The sequence below is a fragment of the Perca flavescens genome, chromosome 2 (genome assembly GCF_004354835.1).
Source record: "Perca flavescens isolate YP-PL-M2 chromosome 2, PFLA_1.0, whole genome shotgun sequence".
Classification (NCBI taxonomy): domain Eukaryota; kingdom Metazoa; phylum Chordata; class Actinopteri; order Perciformes; family Percidae; genus Perca; species Perca flavescens.
In genome coordinates this window covers 30,264,726-30,279,351 of record NC_041332.1, presented here as the reverse complement: position 1 = coordinate 30,279,351, position 14,626 = coordinate 30,264,726, and the positions used below count along the sequence as shown (strand labels likewise).

At 39.0% G+C, this 14,626-nt stretch overlaps 1 protein-coding gene across 10 annotated transcripts in view; it reads left to right on the top strand.

The window, feature by feature from the left end:
* The window catches only part of prom1b (prominin 1 b), a 27,382-nt gene extending 12,932 nt beyond the window's left edge, over positions 1 to 14,450 (top strand). For 3 of the 10 annotated variants that reach the window (XR_003694186.1, XR_003694176.1, XR_003694188.1), the window contains 24 exons: positions 1,248 to 1,368; positions 1,453 to 1,516; positions 1,650 to 1,739; positions 2,499 to 2,716; positions 2,843 to 2,917; positions 3,074 to 3,137; positions 3,353 to 3,361; positions 3,517 to 3,676; positions 4,448 to 4,600; positions 5,497 to 5,620; positions 5,790 to 5,893; positions 6,089 to 6,173; positions 6,456 to 6,602; positions 7,238 to 7,309; positions 7,726 to 7,818; positions 8,383 to 8,436; positions 8,528 to 8,608; positions 9,030 to 9,098; positions 9,799 to 9,888; positions 11,201 to 11,316; positions 11,847 to 11,900; positions 12,147 to 12,238; positions 13,355 to 13,389; positions 13,463 to 14,450. Coding sequence is in view for 5 of the 10 variants with exons in the window: in XM_028596522.1 (XP_028452323.1) it covers positions 1,248 to 1,368; positions 1,453 to 1,516; positions 1,650 to 1,739; positions 2,499 to 2,716; positions 2,843 to 2,917; positions 3,074 to 3,137; positions 3,353 to 3,361; positions 3,517 to 3,676; positions 4,448 to 4,600; positions 5,497 to 5,620; positions 5,790 to 5,893; positions 6,089 to 6,173; positions 6,456 to 6,602; positions 7,238 to 7,309; positions 7,726 to 7,818; positions 8,383 to 8,436; positions 8,528 to 8,608; positions 9,030 to 9,098; positions 9,799 to 9,888; positions 11,201 to 11,316; positions 11,847 to 11,900; positions 12,147 to 12,216 (2,113 nt within the window). In the remaining 5 variants the exon portion in view is untranslated. The other 7 variants (XR_003694185.1, XR_003694187.1, XM_028596524.1 and 4 more) reach the window with 7 other exon arrangements.
* The last annotated feature ends 176 nt before the right edge of the window (positions 14,451 to 14,626 follow it).

Here is a 14,626-nt window from a genome sequence, read left to right as displayed (position 1 = left end):
AAGCACACTTAGATGTGTAAAGTCTTTGGAGTTTCCCTTTCACAACATCTGCTCACACACAGACTGGATCATACCTGCAGTGTACAAGACAGGTGCACAGTCGGAGAAATATGATCCAAACTGTGCAGGACAGTTAGTTGTTACTGATATCTCTTGGCTGCATGTGAGAGGCCTCTCTGTCCGAATGAGTGCTTTCACATCACAAACATGTATGCTCGCACACACACACACACACACACACACACACACACACACACACACACATATGAGTACATAAAGCACTTTGTGGCCATATGGAGATGTGGCGATATTATCTGATCTGGTTTTGTTATTATGATTCTTTTATAATCTCTCACACAGAAGATTCTTTCTTTTTCTCTTTCAAATGACATTCAGTCAAATCTTTTCTTCTTCTTTTTTTCTTTCTGCTCAAATTATATACCTTTAAAAAGGTATAACAATAATATGTAACTATTTGAGTATAAGTTCAGGAATAACACAAAATGCCACTGCAATAATTAACAAATACACAGCTGAAAGTTTGCTCAGCACCTTGGTAGACTTCATCACTGTCCATTGTTTTGTCACAGCATTTTCCATCCATCCTGCTTTCTTACTTTACTATAGTAAGTTTGCTACAGTATATAACAACACTAAATATACATAATTTCTTGTTAAATCTTTACCAATCATCAAACATTGTGTACATTCATTGACTGTACATCATGTAGATCTTTCCAAAACAAAATCTCAACTGGCAACAATCTGGACAAAGTTTTTGTTTATCAGAAAGTCTTGTTGACACGTGTGTGGGATCAAAAACCTTGACTGTGAAGAAAACAGAGTTATATACTGTACATTAAAAGTGATAGGTAGCCGATAAATGAGACTTTGCAGGCCAGTCACATGTCTCACATGTCTCTGTGATTTCTTAGTGAGTGACTTTTGAAGCTCATGCTGCAGAAATGCATCTTAATGTAACCATGCTGCCCTCTGCTGGTGATTACTGCTGCTTTCTTTGCTTTACTTACTGTGTGTGTGTGTGTGTGTGTGTGTGTGTGTGTGTGTGTGTGTGTGTGTGTGTGTGTGTGTGTGTGTGTGTGTGTGTGTGTGTGTGTGTGTGTGTGTGTGTGTGTGTGTGTGTGTGTGTGTGTGTGTGTGTGTGTGTGTGTGTGTGTGTGTGTGTGTGTGTGTGTGTGTGTGTGTGTGTGTGTGTGTGTGTGTGTGTGTGTGTGTGTGTGTTTCAGTCTGGGAGTACTCATTGCCTATGCTGCGAACCATAATGTCACCATCCAGATTAAGAGCACTCGGCGGCTCATCAACACCAATTTGAGAGACCTGAAGACATTTGCTAACAACACACCTGCGGTATGCCCTCACACATATGCCATGTTAAAGACACATTAAAAAAAATCTAAGTTAGTGAATGTACATGTGTGTTTTCTGTTGCAGCAAGTTGAATACCTGACAGCCCAGTACACCACAGCAAAGAACAAAGTCCTGTCAGACCTCGACAGTAAGTTGACCCCAGACTGTTCACATAAAGTATTTGTTTAATGTCTCTCACGTTGTTTGCCTGTAGCTCGCTGTGTTTACCTACAGTAGTAATATGCAGTATAACTAGTGTTGTCCGATGTGTTGACCGACAGACATTGGACCTCTGCTGGGTGGGAGGATCCACAGTCAGCTGGAGAAAGAGGTGGTTCCCTCGCTGGACACTGCACTGCGTATGGCAGGAGGTAACACACACACTCTGTATTAGCCTTTAATACGACCTGCTGTTCAGTTCAAACAGTTGAGACATAGTACATTTATCACAATGCAGTGCTGAGTAAACGGTATCTCCTCTTTCTGTCCGTCACCACATATGATGGGTGATATTTATGCCGAAATTCAAGGATAAGCCTCATCAGCCATTAACTATTTTTTTTTTAAATGTAAAATGTTGTTCATGTTTTGTATGTTACGTAAGATGCTCGCAAAACTCCAAACTTGTAGCATATATAAACTGAAAATGTTGTTGTATCAAACATTATTTTTGTGAATTGTTGCCACACTTATACTGATTTCTTATTACACTCAGTTTTCTCTCTTGTGGTTTTATTACTGCAGAATCCCATTGTGCCTTTTTAAGGGAATATTCACAATTTTTTAACTTTCGTTTTTCCTCTTTGATTTCCTCACATTTCCTTTTATCTAAAGCAAAAGTTGAGAATGCCATCAAAGGTAATCAGAGCCTGTTGTACCCTGTTAAACGTCTTCTAATGTGGTTTTCCTTTGTGGATTGTTGATCTGTGGTCGTTGTATTCAGAGTTATTGTTATAATTTGCGTAGTTCTGTGGTGGTTGCGTGAATTGTGAATGTATATTAATATACATCGTATAAGGCTTTACCAGTTTGACAATATAAAACAACACACTATTGTGGAATATTGTAGTAAAAGTAAAATGAAAATGCTAACTTTTTATTCCATTTTATTCTCCTTCTCTCTCCTGAAGCCATGCGGGAGACCAAAGAGGCCCTAGAGAACGTCAGCTCCTCCTTGGAGGTTCTTCAGGAGGAGACGGCGAAACTTCAGGCCAGTCTATCAGGGGAGCGTGCCTCTCTGTCCAACACCTTATCAGACCCTGCTTGCACTAATGGAGCTGTGTCCCACACCTGCAACACCATCCGCTCCACGCTGTCCCAGCTGGGAATCAACGCTGACTTCTCCGAGGTACCGAGAAACTAAACATTGTCTGACACATGAGATGACAATCAGAACCTGAAAATAATGGAAACTGGGATTTTAATTGACATATTTTAACTAATCTTCCCTGTTTTTTCTCTTTCTGGCTGTCAGCTGCCAGATGTCAGTCATGCTTTGGCCAATGTCAATACCGTCCTGAAAACAGACCTCAGCAACATTGTACAAAAGGTTAGCCTCTGTCTCCAGCTCATCATCATCCTACTGGTTATGTTGTCCCTTTCTTTTTCACCCATCATATTCTTACGAAACAAATCCTGGTTCAAAAATGTTCTTCTCTAAAATCTTTTTCTAAATCCTCTTTTCTCTCTTACTTTCCGCCACCAGGGTTACTCATCCTTTAATGATACGCCAAAACTGGTTCATGAACAAACTAAAAACATTGTCTCAGGTACATATATGTGTGTGTGTGTGTGTGTGTGTGTGTGTGTGTGTGTGTGTGGGGGGGGGGTACTGTATGCATGTGTATTTAGTTTGCCTAACAAATAGCTGTTTTCCCTTCTTCTTTACAAATTATATGAGATTAAGTCTGACTGTAGTCTTTCACTTTTATATTTTTCCTTCTCTCACCTTCACCCTGCGTACTTGTGAACGATGAAACCACAGCTCTACCTCGTAAGTCCTTGTTTGTCTCTTTTCACTTTCTGTTAGAACCCCCTTTCTCTATGTTGTCACCTCTGAGTTCACAGGCCTTCTAATTGATATAGAAAAAACACCACATATTCATATTGCGTTCTGATTTCTTGTTTGTCTTTATTGTTTGTGTGTAGGAGTAAAAGGTATGCTGGATAAGATTGGAACAGAGATCAACAGCTTCTCCAAGATGTTCCCAGTGGAAGCCTCTCTGGTCAATTTCACCATTTTCCTCAACCAAGGACAGAAAAACATTGAGTCCTATTACCCACAGGTTGACCAATTGGATTTCTACAGGTTTGTGCAAATGTGTTTGTTTGTGTACATTTATTTATCAGGTTGTGAGAACAAAATTCTGTCACATTAGGTGGGACAAACTTCCCATCTGAAGGGACAAGAATTTGGCCTTCACAGGGTTAACTATTTATTTTAGAGTTAAGACTTGATTTAGGCTTAAAGTGTCTATGATCAATATTTTAATAATATTTTAAATATATTTATCACCCGAATCTACAGCTCCCTTCAGCTTTATGGAGCTTTATAGCAAGTTTTAGCTCATTGTTTGCTGTTCGGCCCACTTTGGTTCAATCTCACCGCTTTTATAAAGTTGTTTTGGGCAGTAGCAGGCATCTGTTTTCAGCCAAAAAATAAAAAACAGCAGTCAGACAAAGTTAGAGAGTAACAGCTGAACATAGTGGAGCATTTAGCAGCTAAAGAGCCAGATATTTCCCTCAGGAGTTACTGGAGACCAAAACAGAATTAACAGAGAGTGAATATTGGACATTTACATTTACCGACCAGAAACACAACTCCAAATGAATAATAATGTTGCTTTGTGTATGTGTAAATAAGCAATCAGTTGCTAACAAATACTACAATGTTGTCTAAAATGTACATTAAGTCAATGTTGTGTTCCCAATTTGTTTCCATTGCCCCCAACTGGCCAACAAAACAGTTGCAGGTTTAATGTTAGAATTATGCCAAGGTTATGGTTACATAGTATGGTCAATACAATACAGTGTCCTCACAAACAACAACTGTAAGTGTGTGTATGCGTTTCTGGCGCAGGTGGATTGGGTGTGTGGCAGCGCTCTGCATGGTCGTCCTGGTCCTAGCCTTCAACACTCTCGGACTGCTGTGCGGCGCCTGCGGCTACGACAAGCAAGCTACACCAACAACACGAGGCTGCCTATCAAACACCGGCGGCAACCTGCTAATGGCGTATGTTACCAAGACAACAGATTAACGCTCAAACTGAAAAGAGAGTAAAGCTGCGCCTGATATCACTCCCTCATTTACTCATTTATTACTCTCTATATAATGGACGCTAAATAGCCACATTTAAATAAAGTGGCAGACAGTAAATATAGTCCACTATATAGTAAATAGGAAGTGCTTTTTCAGACACATCCTAGACCTTTTCAAAGCAGACATTTTGACTTATAATACAGGTGTAAATTATAACAATGATATTGACTACAATCCAAGTGGACCAGTTCCAGGGTCCTGCTATTGTGCATACACTGCTACGCATTTCTGGTACACCTGAATGAAACAAAGCCATAACCAATGATTTTAGATACACCTGTGTTTTTCCTACTCTGACAAGTCAAAATGTCTGCTGTGAGAAAGGTTTATTACTGTAGCATAGGTACATAAAGATAGATAATGAGGGAAATATAAGACCGTTAGAGACAAGGCTTGAGCAGGAGTTTGTCAAATCCATAAAGTAACACAAGGTAAAACATGTCTTTTAGATTATAAAGACAATAAGGGCAAACAATCAAACTGGTAACTGACTGAGACAGTAACATTTGAATAGTTTGGTAAAACTTTATTTGAACTGTCAAGTTGACGCTCAGCTAATTTCAAGTGACAACAGGTAGATGTTTGTAGGGTTGAACATTTGCTTCATCTCATTGTACTAGAACGTTATTTATAGATTGTAATTCATACATTAATGAAAATCATCCATACCATAGTTTAGTTTCATACTCACTTCGATGCATTGCCCTTGCTGAATAGTGCATTTTACCAGTAAAAAGTTGTTCTTAGCAGGTTCCTGCTGGTGTCTCTGTGTGATTATGTTTCACACACTCTGTCTCTTGCTCTTTCAGTGGGGTGGGCTTCTCTTTTATCTTCGTGTGGGTGCTGATGGCCATCGTGACCACCTTGTTTGTTGTTGGTGGCAACGTTGAGAAGTTGATTTGTGAACCGCTGGCTAACCGACAGCTATTCAAGGTGCTGAAAACAAACTCTCTTCCTCCCTGAATCATCTTATTTTAACTCAGCTCTCTGCCTCCCTCTGTCTTTATCTTGGAGTTTTATCTGAGCGGGATCGTGTTACATAACAGACAACACTGTGGCTCTGTGCTGATGAAAATGCCTGTGTATGTGTCTGTGTGTGTAGATCATAGATACACCATTCCTTGTTCATCCCGCCAAGAAGAACTTCCTTCCTGGGATGCTGTTTCAGAATCCGAACATTGATTTGACTTTGGGAAGCTTGTACAGGTAACATACCAACAACTAATATTGTGCATACTGTACATATACATAATTTATTCTGCTGCAAATTACCTTTTTATGCTCAAAATAAACACTAATGAATTCCCACAATAAAAAAACTCAAATAATGAGCCACACAAATGCACATACATTTACACTGGAGGAGTTTCAGTGTGTGACCATACTGTATTTGTCTCGTAGGGACTGCCATGAAAACAACGGCTTGTACCATTCTCTGCAGCTGGAGACCATGTTCAACATCAACTCCTTCCTCAACAGAACTGTGGTTAGTAACAATTTACTGTGTAGGAAATGCTGATTAAAAATCTGTTACTGGGCGCCCATGTATAGAGGTTTACTCCTCGACGCAGTGGGCCAGGGTTCAACTCCGACCTGCGGCCCTTTGCTGCATGTCATTCCTCCCTCTCTCTCTCCCCTTTCATGTCTTCAGCTGTCCTATTAAAATAAAGGCCGAAAATGCCCCAAAAAATAATCTTTAAAAGAAAAATCTTGGTGGGGCAAGATGAATGGTAACTTATATAGTTTATATGTGTGTGTTTTACAACAGTACAACAAGGATCTGGCCAAAGTGTTTGAGAGTGTGCAGGTGGACCTGCAGGACATCATGCTGCTGGAGCAGGCCGGCAGAGACAACCTCATGAACTTCGCCAACTCTGGAGTCGGAGAGATCGACTATGAAGCCTACCTGGCTGAGGTGCGTGTGCGTGTGCGTGTGCGTGTGCGTGTGCGTGTGCGTGTGCGTGTGCGTGTGCGTGTGTGTGTGTGTGTGTGTGTGTGTGTGTGTGTAATACCTTTTTTTTCTCCCATATGGGAACAAAAAGCAGGTCCACACAAGGTAAAGCATTTATGTATGGTTTGAGACTTGCTTCGGCTAGACCTTCAGGTTAATAATACGCTTTCCACACCGGTGATAAACAGTCATAGTGTGGTTCTCTTTGTATGTGATTGTTGCTCATATGTGTCAAGGTTATTATAATAAACTAAACATAAGTATAACTGTTGCAATATGAAATTAAATTTGAAATAATAAAAAAAAAAAAAAAAAAAGATCTTCTAATCATATTCACTTGTAAAAAGGATACATACAAACTAAATGTTTTCAGCTCTAATTTTTGTTAATAATAATGAAAAAAAGTTAATTCATTTTGGGCAGAGACTTTTCTGCAAATTCTAACTCAGATTGCATGCGTTGTGAAACTGCATTTCCACCAAATCCACACTGACACCTAAATAAACCTTAAACCGAAAACTGAAAGCTGTGCAAATTAGGGAATCTAAAACTATATGACCGCTGCTCTATGAGTGAATGTCTTTGTTTTGTTGCTTTAGGTAAACAAGGGAGTCACTCTTGTGGATCTCCTGTCCTTCTCCACTGACCTGGAGGCTCAGGCCGACCAACTGGTGAGTCTCATCATCATCGTACCAACAAATTACAGCAACAGCTTAATTGCTTTTATCATTCAAATGCAAAATTAACATGTTGTAGACTGTAGGAATGAGATAAAAAATATTCTTAAACAAACATACCAAATATACAGTTGGACTAGCTTCTCTGGAAAATGATTTTGCTTCATGCTCAGTTTGTGTGAACAAGCAGCCCATTCACCCTAAGCACACATATACACTCACATGAATGGTACATGCATAGTACATAGTACAGGACAAGGCGTGCCATTTAAAGGCACATGGGACATAAAGTACCACAGAAGGATTAGTGTGTGTGCATGTAGTTCTAAGGAAGGAAGAAACAAATTATAAAGTGTGTGTGTGTGTGTGTGTGTGTGTGTGTGTGTGTGTGTGTGTGTGTGTGTTTACAGCCACGTGGTGCTCTGGAGAACGCACTGAAAGGACATGCCAGCAGTATCAGACAGATTCACAGAGATCAGGTGGTTCCCATTCAGCAAGCAATGGTAATCATCTCTCCCATTTATGCACACAGATCCTCGTATATGTCCAAAAAACACCTTTCTTCTACTGACAAAGTAAATTAAATTACAGTTCATTAAGTGACTCAGCTTCTTAGTAGCAGGAACAATCTTGTGCAGCCTCTTGGAGCATTTTGTATTATGGCTTTTAAAATTGCAGATAATATGTAACAAAAGCATTGTCCCTTATTTCTCATTTCTGGCAAACTACACAAAAAGATATCAAAATATATACCATAAAAATCCCATTTAAAGAACTTAAATAATGAGATCCCAAAAACATATTAGTCAACATTTGTCTTTGTTAGCTGCTCCCCTCAACTTTACTTGTTTTCTCTCTTTTTTTCTGTCCGTTTAATGGTCATAGAAATATGTCAGAGCGCGGGTAAGCCACTGTTGATACGTTGCAATATAACAGTGGTCTTTGTCGTGTTTTGTGGTAGCAGTGTTGTTAATGTTAATGTGACGTGATATTTGTTGTAATGAATAATTCAGACACACAGTGATGCTTTGTTCGGTACCAATTTGGGTTTTTGTCTCCTCACACAGAGTACACTGAGCCAGAGTATCAAGCAACTGCAGAGGATGTCCAACAACCTGCCGGTGAGGAAACAAACAAAACGCTACAGTAGTACTGTTATACTGTCATTCTATTATTCAAATGAATCTCTCTCTCCATCTCTCTCTCTCTTAGGTCAAGGTCACGAATATCCTGAGTGCCATCGATGCAGCAGAGTACCTCATCACTCATAACGCCTCCCATGTGGTGAAACGGGTATATATAAAGAAATAAAATTACAACAAACAATATTATATGAGTGATATGTGCAAATGTGGATACATCATCTTCCTTTTATTTCTTGCACCATTTGTTGCTTCAGACTGGTCAATCAGATAATATTAGATGGCGTATTCATCTAAAAACTAATTTTGATCAATTCCTCAGCTACATTTTCTGGGATTTAAACCAGATATTTGAAATAACCTCACTTGACAACAGCCACTTATTTTATTACATTCCAAGCTTGATTAATAGCACTACAATAGCAACTTTAAGATACTCTTGCTGGACTGTATTAAATTAGTCAGTATTTTACTTTACCTTACAAATCCTTACTTAGGAATCCACACCCTCAACCCCCAACCGACTGCAGTCACACACTTGTTGACATGTTTTCCTCTCTGTTGGTGTCTAGGAAACAAAGGGCTACACACAGAGCTTGGAGGGTTACTTCAAACAGTACACAGAATGGGTTAAAAACTCAGTGAGTATACTACCACTTTTTAGTCATTATGTCTCCTTTTTAAAAGATTATGATTTACAGTACAGACATTGGATGCCTTTTCCATCCACCTGTTTTTATGCACATTTTCAATGACATGATTTACGTGACGTTTTCTACAGTTTTATCCCCACTATTTGGGGATCGACTGGTTCTCTTTTGATTACATAATCTCATTGCTCGTGCTCCACCTCTTGCTTATCTCGATGATCCAACTCTTAATATTTGCATTAACAGTTATGGATGGAAACGGGCTGAAATTAGTATTTTCTTAAGCTGATTTTCAGAAAATGTGTTTAAAGTTTGCTAGATTTAGATGGGAACCTAAAGAAGAGAAGAGTGTAATTGTAAGGGGCAAAACACTCAACTGAAAAAGGAAACATTTTCATGTGATGTTGGATTTAGACTTGAACAATGAACAGCAAAACCGTCTTTAGAGTCAACAGGATGTTCAGTTTTCAGTGGATTACAGACGTTTTTAAAAGTCTTGATTGGTACCAGATTGTTTTAACAGTTCAAAAAGCCACTTTGATTTAAATTTGAAGTCTAATAAGAAGGTTGAGGAGAGATCATCTTTCCACTGCTACACCATACTCCTCAAGTTATTGTTTTAATTTCTGACGTCAATCATACATACACTCTAATCTTTTCTTTGGGTTTTTTGTGTATTTTTCCCTTACAGTTGACTGCAGAGGTGGCCCAGTGTAAACCCATCAGTAACATTGTGGACAGTATGGAGATAGTAGCGTGCAGCTTCATAGTTGATTCAGTGGTAAGGCGTGTGTGCGCGTGTGTGTGTGTGTGTCAGGCTGCAAAGGTACACTGATTCATTTCACAGCTGTATGTACAATACGTGTTCCCCCACGTGTATTTGGATTTCATTTCAACTAGAAATATAAATGGCTCTTTGACAATTTGAGGGAGCTCTTTTTTTTTTTTGGAAGCGATGAAGACTGTGGAGTCATTCGGCCACATATGCTGTACGAGAACAGCATGTTCTCAAGTCTCCTACACACTCGCTCACACACACTGAGATGAGATAGAGTCAGTTTTGAGGCAGGTCGGGGAGTTACATACACATAGATTCTTCACTGTTTTCACTCCGGCCCCAAGGTTGTAAAATGTTATATTTACATTTCAGCTATATATCGTGTGTGAGTTTGTGAGTTTCATGAAAGCACAAACAAGCCACAGCCTGTGGTCAGTATAAACAGTGACTTTTTTTGTTTTTATATATCAGCGCTCCAGCAATGCCTGCAGCCACTGTGCTGTGTCTGCTGCATGCGTGTGCATTCACACATGTTTATATTTATATGTTCTGTCCTATTTGTGCCTCATAATCATAGACTGTATATAAAAAGCTCGTAATGTGTACATTTCTTGTGCATCCATGTGCCATCATGTGAAATCTGTAGGGCTGCAGCTGCAGATATCATTATCAATGAATCTGTCCATTATATTGTTACTCTTTTAAGTCTTTAGAAAAATGGAGACATCCAAACAGTCCAAAACCAAAAGCTATTTAAATGACAATCAGATAAAATGGAGAACAATAGAACTTTTACCATTTTGTACTTTTTTATACTACATTACATTTCTGAGGCAAATATGGTACTTTCTTACTGAATGTGCAAACTGTAGTTACTACTAATTACTTTACAGATTTGACATACAAAATTTGGTTCATAAATGATCGTGCAGTGATAGATCAAACTACCCAACGATTTATAAACCTCATGTAGCTATAACATTAAAAGGCTGATTAAAATGTATCATTACAAATAACCCAATAATATAATATATACGAATATATTACTCTAGAAGGATCCATTCTGCTGCAGGAGTACTTACTTCTGATACATCAAGTACAATACCCTGTTATTATAGGCTCAGAAAACTCTCTATCACTGTATTTGAGCAGCGCAGAGCAGCATTTTTAAATGAATTACTTCACCGACTACTCAGTCAATGGACTACTTATTTTAGCATTAAAAATCTATTTTTAGAGGTATTAGTATTTAATTGAGTGTTACAGGAATGGATCAAAGGTTAACTGAAAGACTACATGTAAACGTGTTTTTCAGAACACATTCTGGTTTGGTCTGGGCGGCTGCTGTATCCTTCTGATCCCCAGTATCATCTTCTCCGTCAAACTGGCCAAGTATTACCGAAGGATGGACACAGAGGACGTCTTTGAAGAGTGAGTCCAAACACACATACACCTTTTTTACATACTGTATAGCCACAGACAGAAATGTTGTTAGTTTTGCTCGTAGTTTTTCAGAATCTTTTCGGTCGATCAAAACAAAATTAATTAATCTTCTTTCTTTCTCTCTGTCATTATTCCTTTTCATGGCCTTTGATTCTCCTCATACTTTCTCCTCCTGTTATTTCCGCTCTCTCTCCAGCTCCTCTTACCCATGGCTCGTTGCACTTTGATGTTTGCCCGCTATTCATGCATCCTTTCTGTCCTCTTCCACGTGCTCACTCCCTGTTTGGTATGGGATTCTTTGACTTTGGATCTCTCCACATCTTTCTTACTTTTTTTTGTTCATCAGAAATCACGAGCATGGTCTTCCTCTCTTTGTATGGATCCTCATTTCATCATCTTCTCCTGCGTCTTCCTCCTCTCTTTCGACTTTGACTCGGAGGATCGCTCCGTCCGTGTTGCTTTCAGCGGAGTCTTCCCATTCTCTTTCTCACCTGTCCGCCCTCGCTCTTGTGTTGCAGTATGGGTAATACAGGTAATCATGGTGATATCCACGGAGACCTCGCTGTGGTCAGGTACGAGCAGTGTTTCTGCTTGGGTGCATGCCATGGTGTTAATTGGTGGAGGGATGTTTTTCGGAGTCTGCAGACAGTGAAACATTTGCTACATATATAAAGATATATAAAGAATTCCCCATACGTGTGTGTGTGTGTGTGTGTGTGTGTGTGTGTGTGTGTGTGTGTGTGTGTGTGTGTGTGTGTGTGTGTGTGTGTGTGTGTGTGTGTGTGTGTGTGTGTGTGTGTGTGTGTGTGTGTGTGTAGCTCTCCCTATTCCGACACTCTGACCCGGTTCCCTCGGGCCTCTGCTCCCCCGAGCTACTCCGACTGGTGACCCAAAGGAACTCGTCGATGAGGTACTGATTATCAGTTACAACTTTCCGCTAACCCTCACAACGATAACCAACATCTAAAACCATCTGAGAACCAACAGCCATTTAATCACCATCAGTCTGATTTCACCTCGGAGACTTTCTTCCTCTTTCTGTTTTTCTTGTCTTCTTCATCCTTCCATCCATCCTCATTGTCTCTTTTAACCGATGATGTCCATTCAAACATCGGGACTCAACAAGGAACATTTTCCCCTGATGGAGTTGGTTCAAGCTGAAGATCCCTTTTACACCTGACGCTGGCATGTGTCCTGTATCCAAATTGTTTGTAGATATGACTGATTTTTGGGTTTTGCATTTTGTGGTAACAGTGTTAACATGTTGACATGCTGTTATGTAGGCTGTAAAAGAACATGTACACAAAGATATCATGAATACAGACCTAGTCCTTTATTTTTTTAAAGTGCTCATATTATGCTGTTTGGCTTTTCCTTTATAGTGTTCTATATCTTTTTTTTGTGTGCATGTTATAGGTTTACAAAGTGAACAACAAAAATATGATGCTTTTTTAACAATTAAACCATGTAAACCTATTCTGGTACAACCTCTAAATACAAATTATGAACCTAAAAATGAGGATAATATGAGCACTTTAAGATGAGGTGTCAAAGATGGAATATCCAACTATAATGTTTTGCAAAGAAAATTACTTTATAGATGATACCATCTTGTGCCTTTTTTGATTTAAAAATTTGGGCCCTGAAATTTTTTTTCTCCATTGACCTTGTAGATCTGAAGATGTTCACATCAATGTCAATTTCTACTCATATAGTTTATATTTAAATTGTCACAATTTAAACACTATGGGAACTTGAATGATATTGTTTGGTTTGGAGACGATTGACATGGTATAATATTGCATGATACAGTGTTATCTTTTGTAACCAAAAATGCATCATACACTTAACCAATAAGCAACAGAAACATGACATACATATTTTTACATCTGGAATTTTTATTTGTTGCTTTATTCTTCTACAGTATTATCACATTAAAGGCAGTGACAGTTTTTAAGTCAGGATAAAAAATAGTTTCCTACTACTGACTTTTCTGAAAATAATTAGATTTTCTTTTTTTCCTTAGCGGACAAGAGGGCTGGAACTGATATTTTCCTCGTGGTAAGTGCTCATCCATCTACTCAGGCATAACACAACGCCAGGTTATTTCTGACATGGCCTCCCTCTTTTCTAGGATCACTGGACTTTCCCAGCTTTCCCATTGGGATCATGTAATCAATGGACCAAAGGGAAGAACAACAACCACCAGGGACTGTGTGGGGAGGGCATCCCACTCCCCAGAACCCCTTCAAGCCATTTGACAAGGACCTCAGATGCCAGCCAACTCTAATTTATCTCTCATGCACATGCGTACTAGTCAGAGCAGTACCACAACAGTCCTTCTAGTGTTACTGTCACTGTACATGATCAACTAATGTATCCGAGCAATGTTCCTGCATAGCTAGTTTAACCTGTAGAAAATACATTTGTTTGTACTTACGTTATCAGTTTTACCATGGTGACACAAGTGTACATTTTTTACGCTTTCAAAACTTTTGAAAGTTTTATATATTTTTGTTAATGTTTGTTTTATAACACTTAAGTAGGTTTTTGTAGAAGTAGCTATTTTCTTTATTTTATCTGTCAATATTTGTAATGTAGCTTGCATCATTTTGGCTCAACAGGTTTGCATCTTGTTGAGAGAGAAGATACCACTCTTGTGTCTTTTTGTTAAATACCAGCCTGTTGGCTTAGTTTTGCATGAAGACAGTAACGAAGTGTCGCAAGTCTACAGCCATGCTAGCAGTTGTGCTTTGAGCTAAATGCTAACGTCAGCATGCTAACAAGCTTACAATGACAATGCTCACATGTTGATGTTTAGTAGGAATAATGTTTACCAGGTTCATCATCTTATGCATGCTAACATTTGCTAATTAGCAATAAACAAAGTATTTGGTCATAAACCAAAGTATTGGACAAAGTTGACAAAGACCTGATGATGTCACTGGATGAAAAGTCAGGGATCTCCAACATTATTACAATTCACCCTCTGGACACAGTAAATATCTGTAGTCACTTTCATTACAATTCAATAGTTGTCAAGACCATAAATGTCTGTACAAAATTTCAGGCCATCAATAGAGAAAATAATAATTTACGGGGGGGTTGTGCACCGGACTATTTCTTGGCCGGATTACTTAGTCTTTTTTACACTTTGTTTTTTTTGTACAGATTAAACAAACAAGATAACGCATGTTAATTATTGAGCTTCAGAGGCGCTGGTATGTGGATTTTGTTTCCTTTGGTCAGAGCCAGGCTAACTGGCGAGGCAAATGGCCGCCCACCTAGAGCCAGGTTC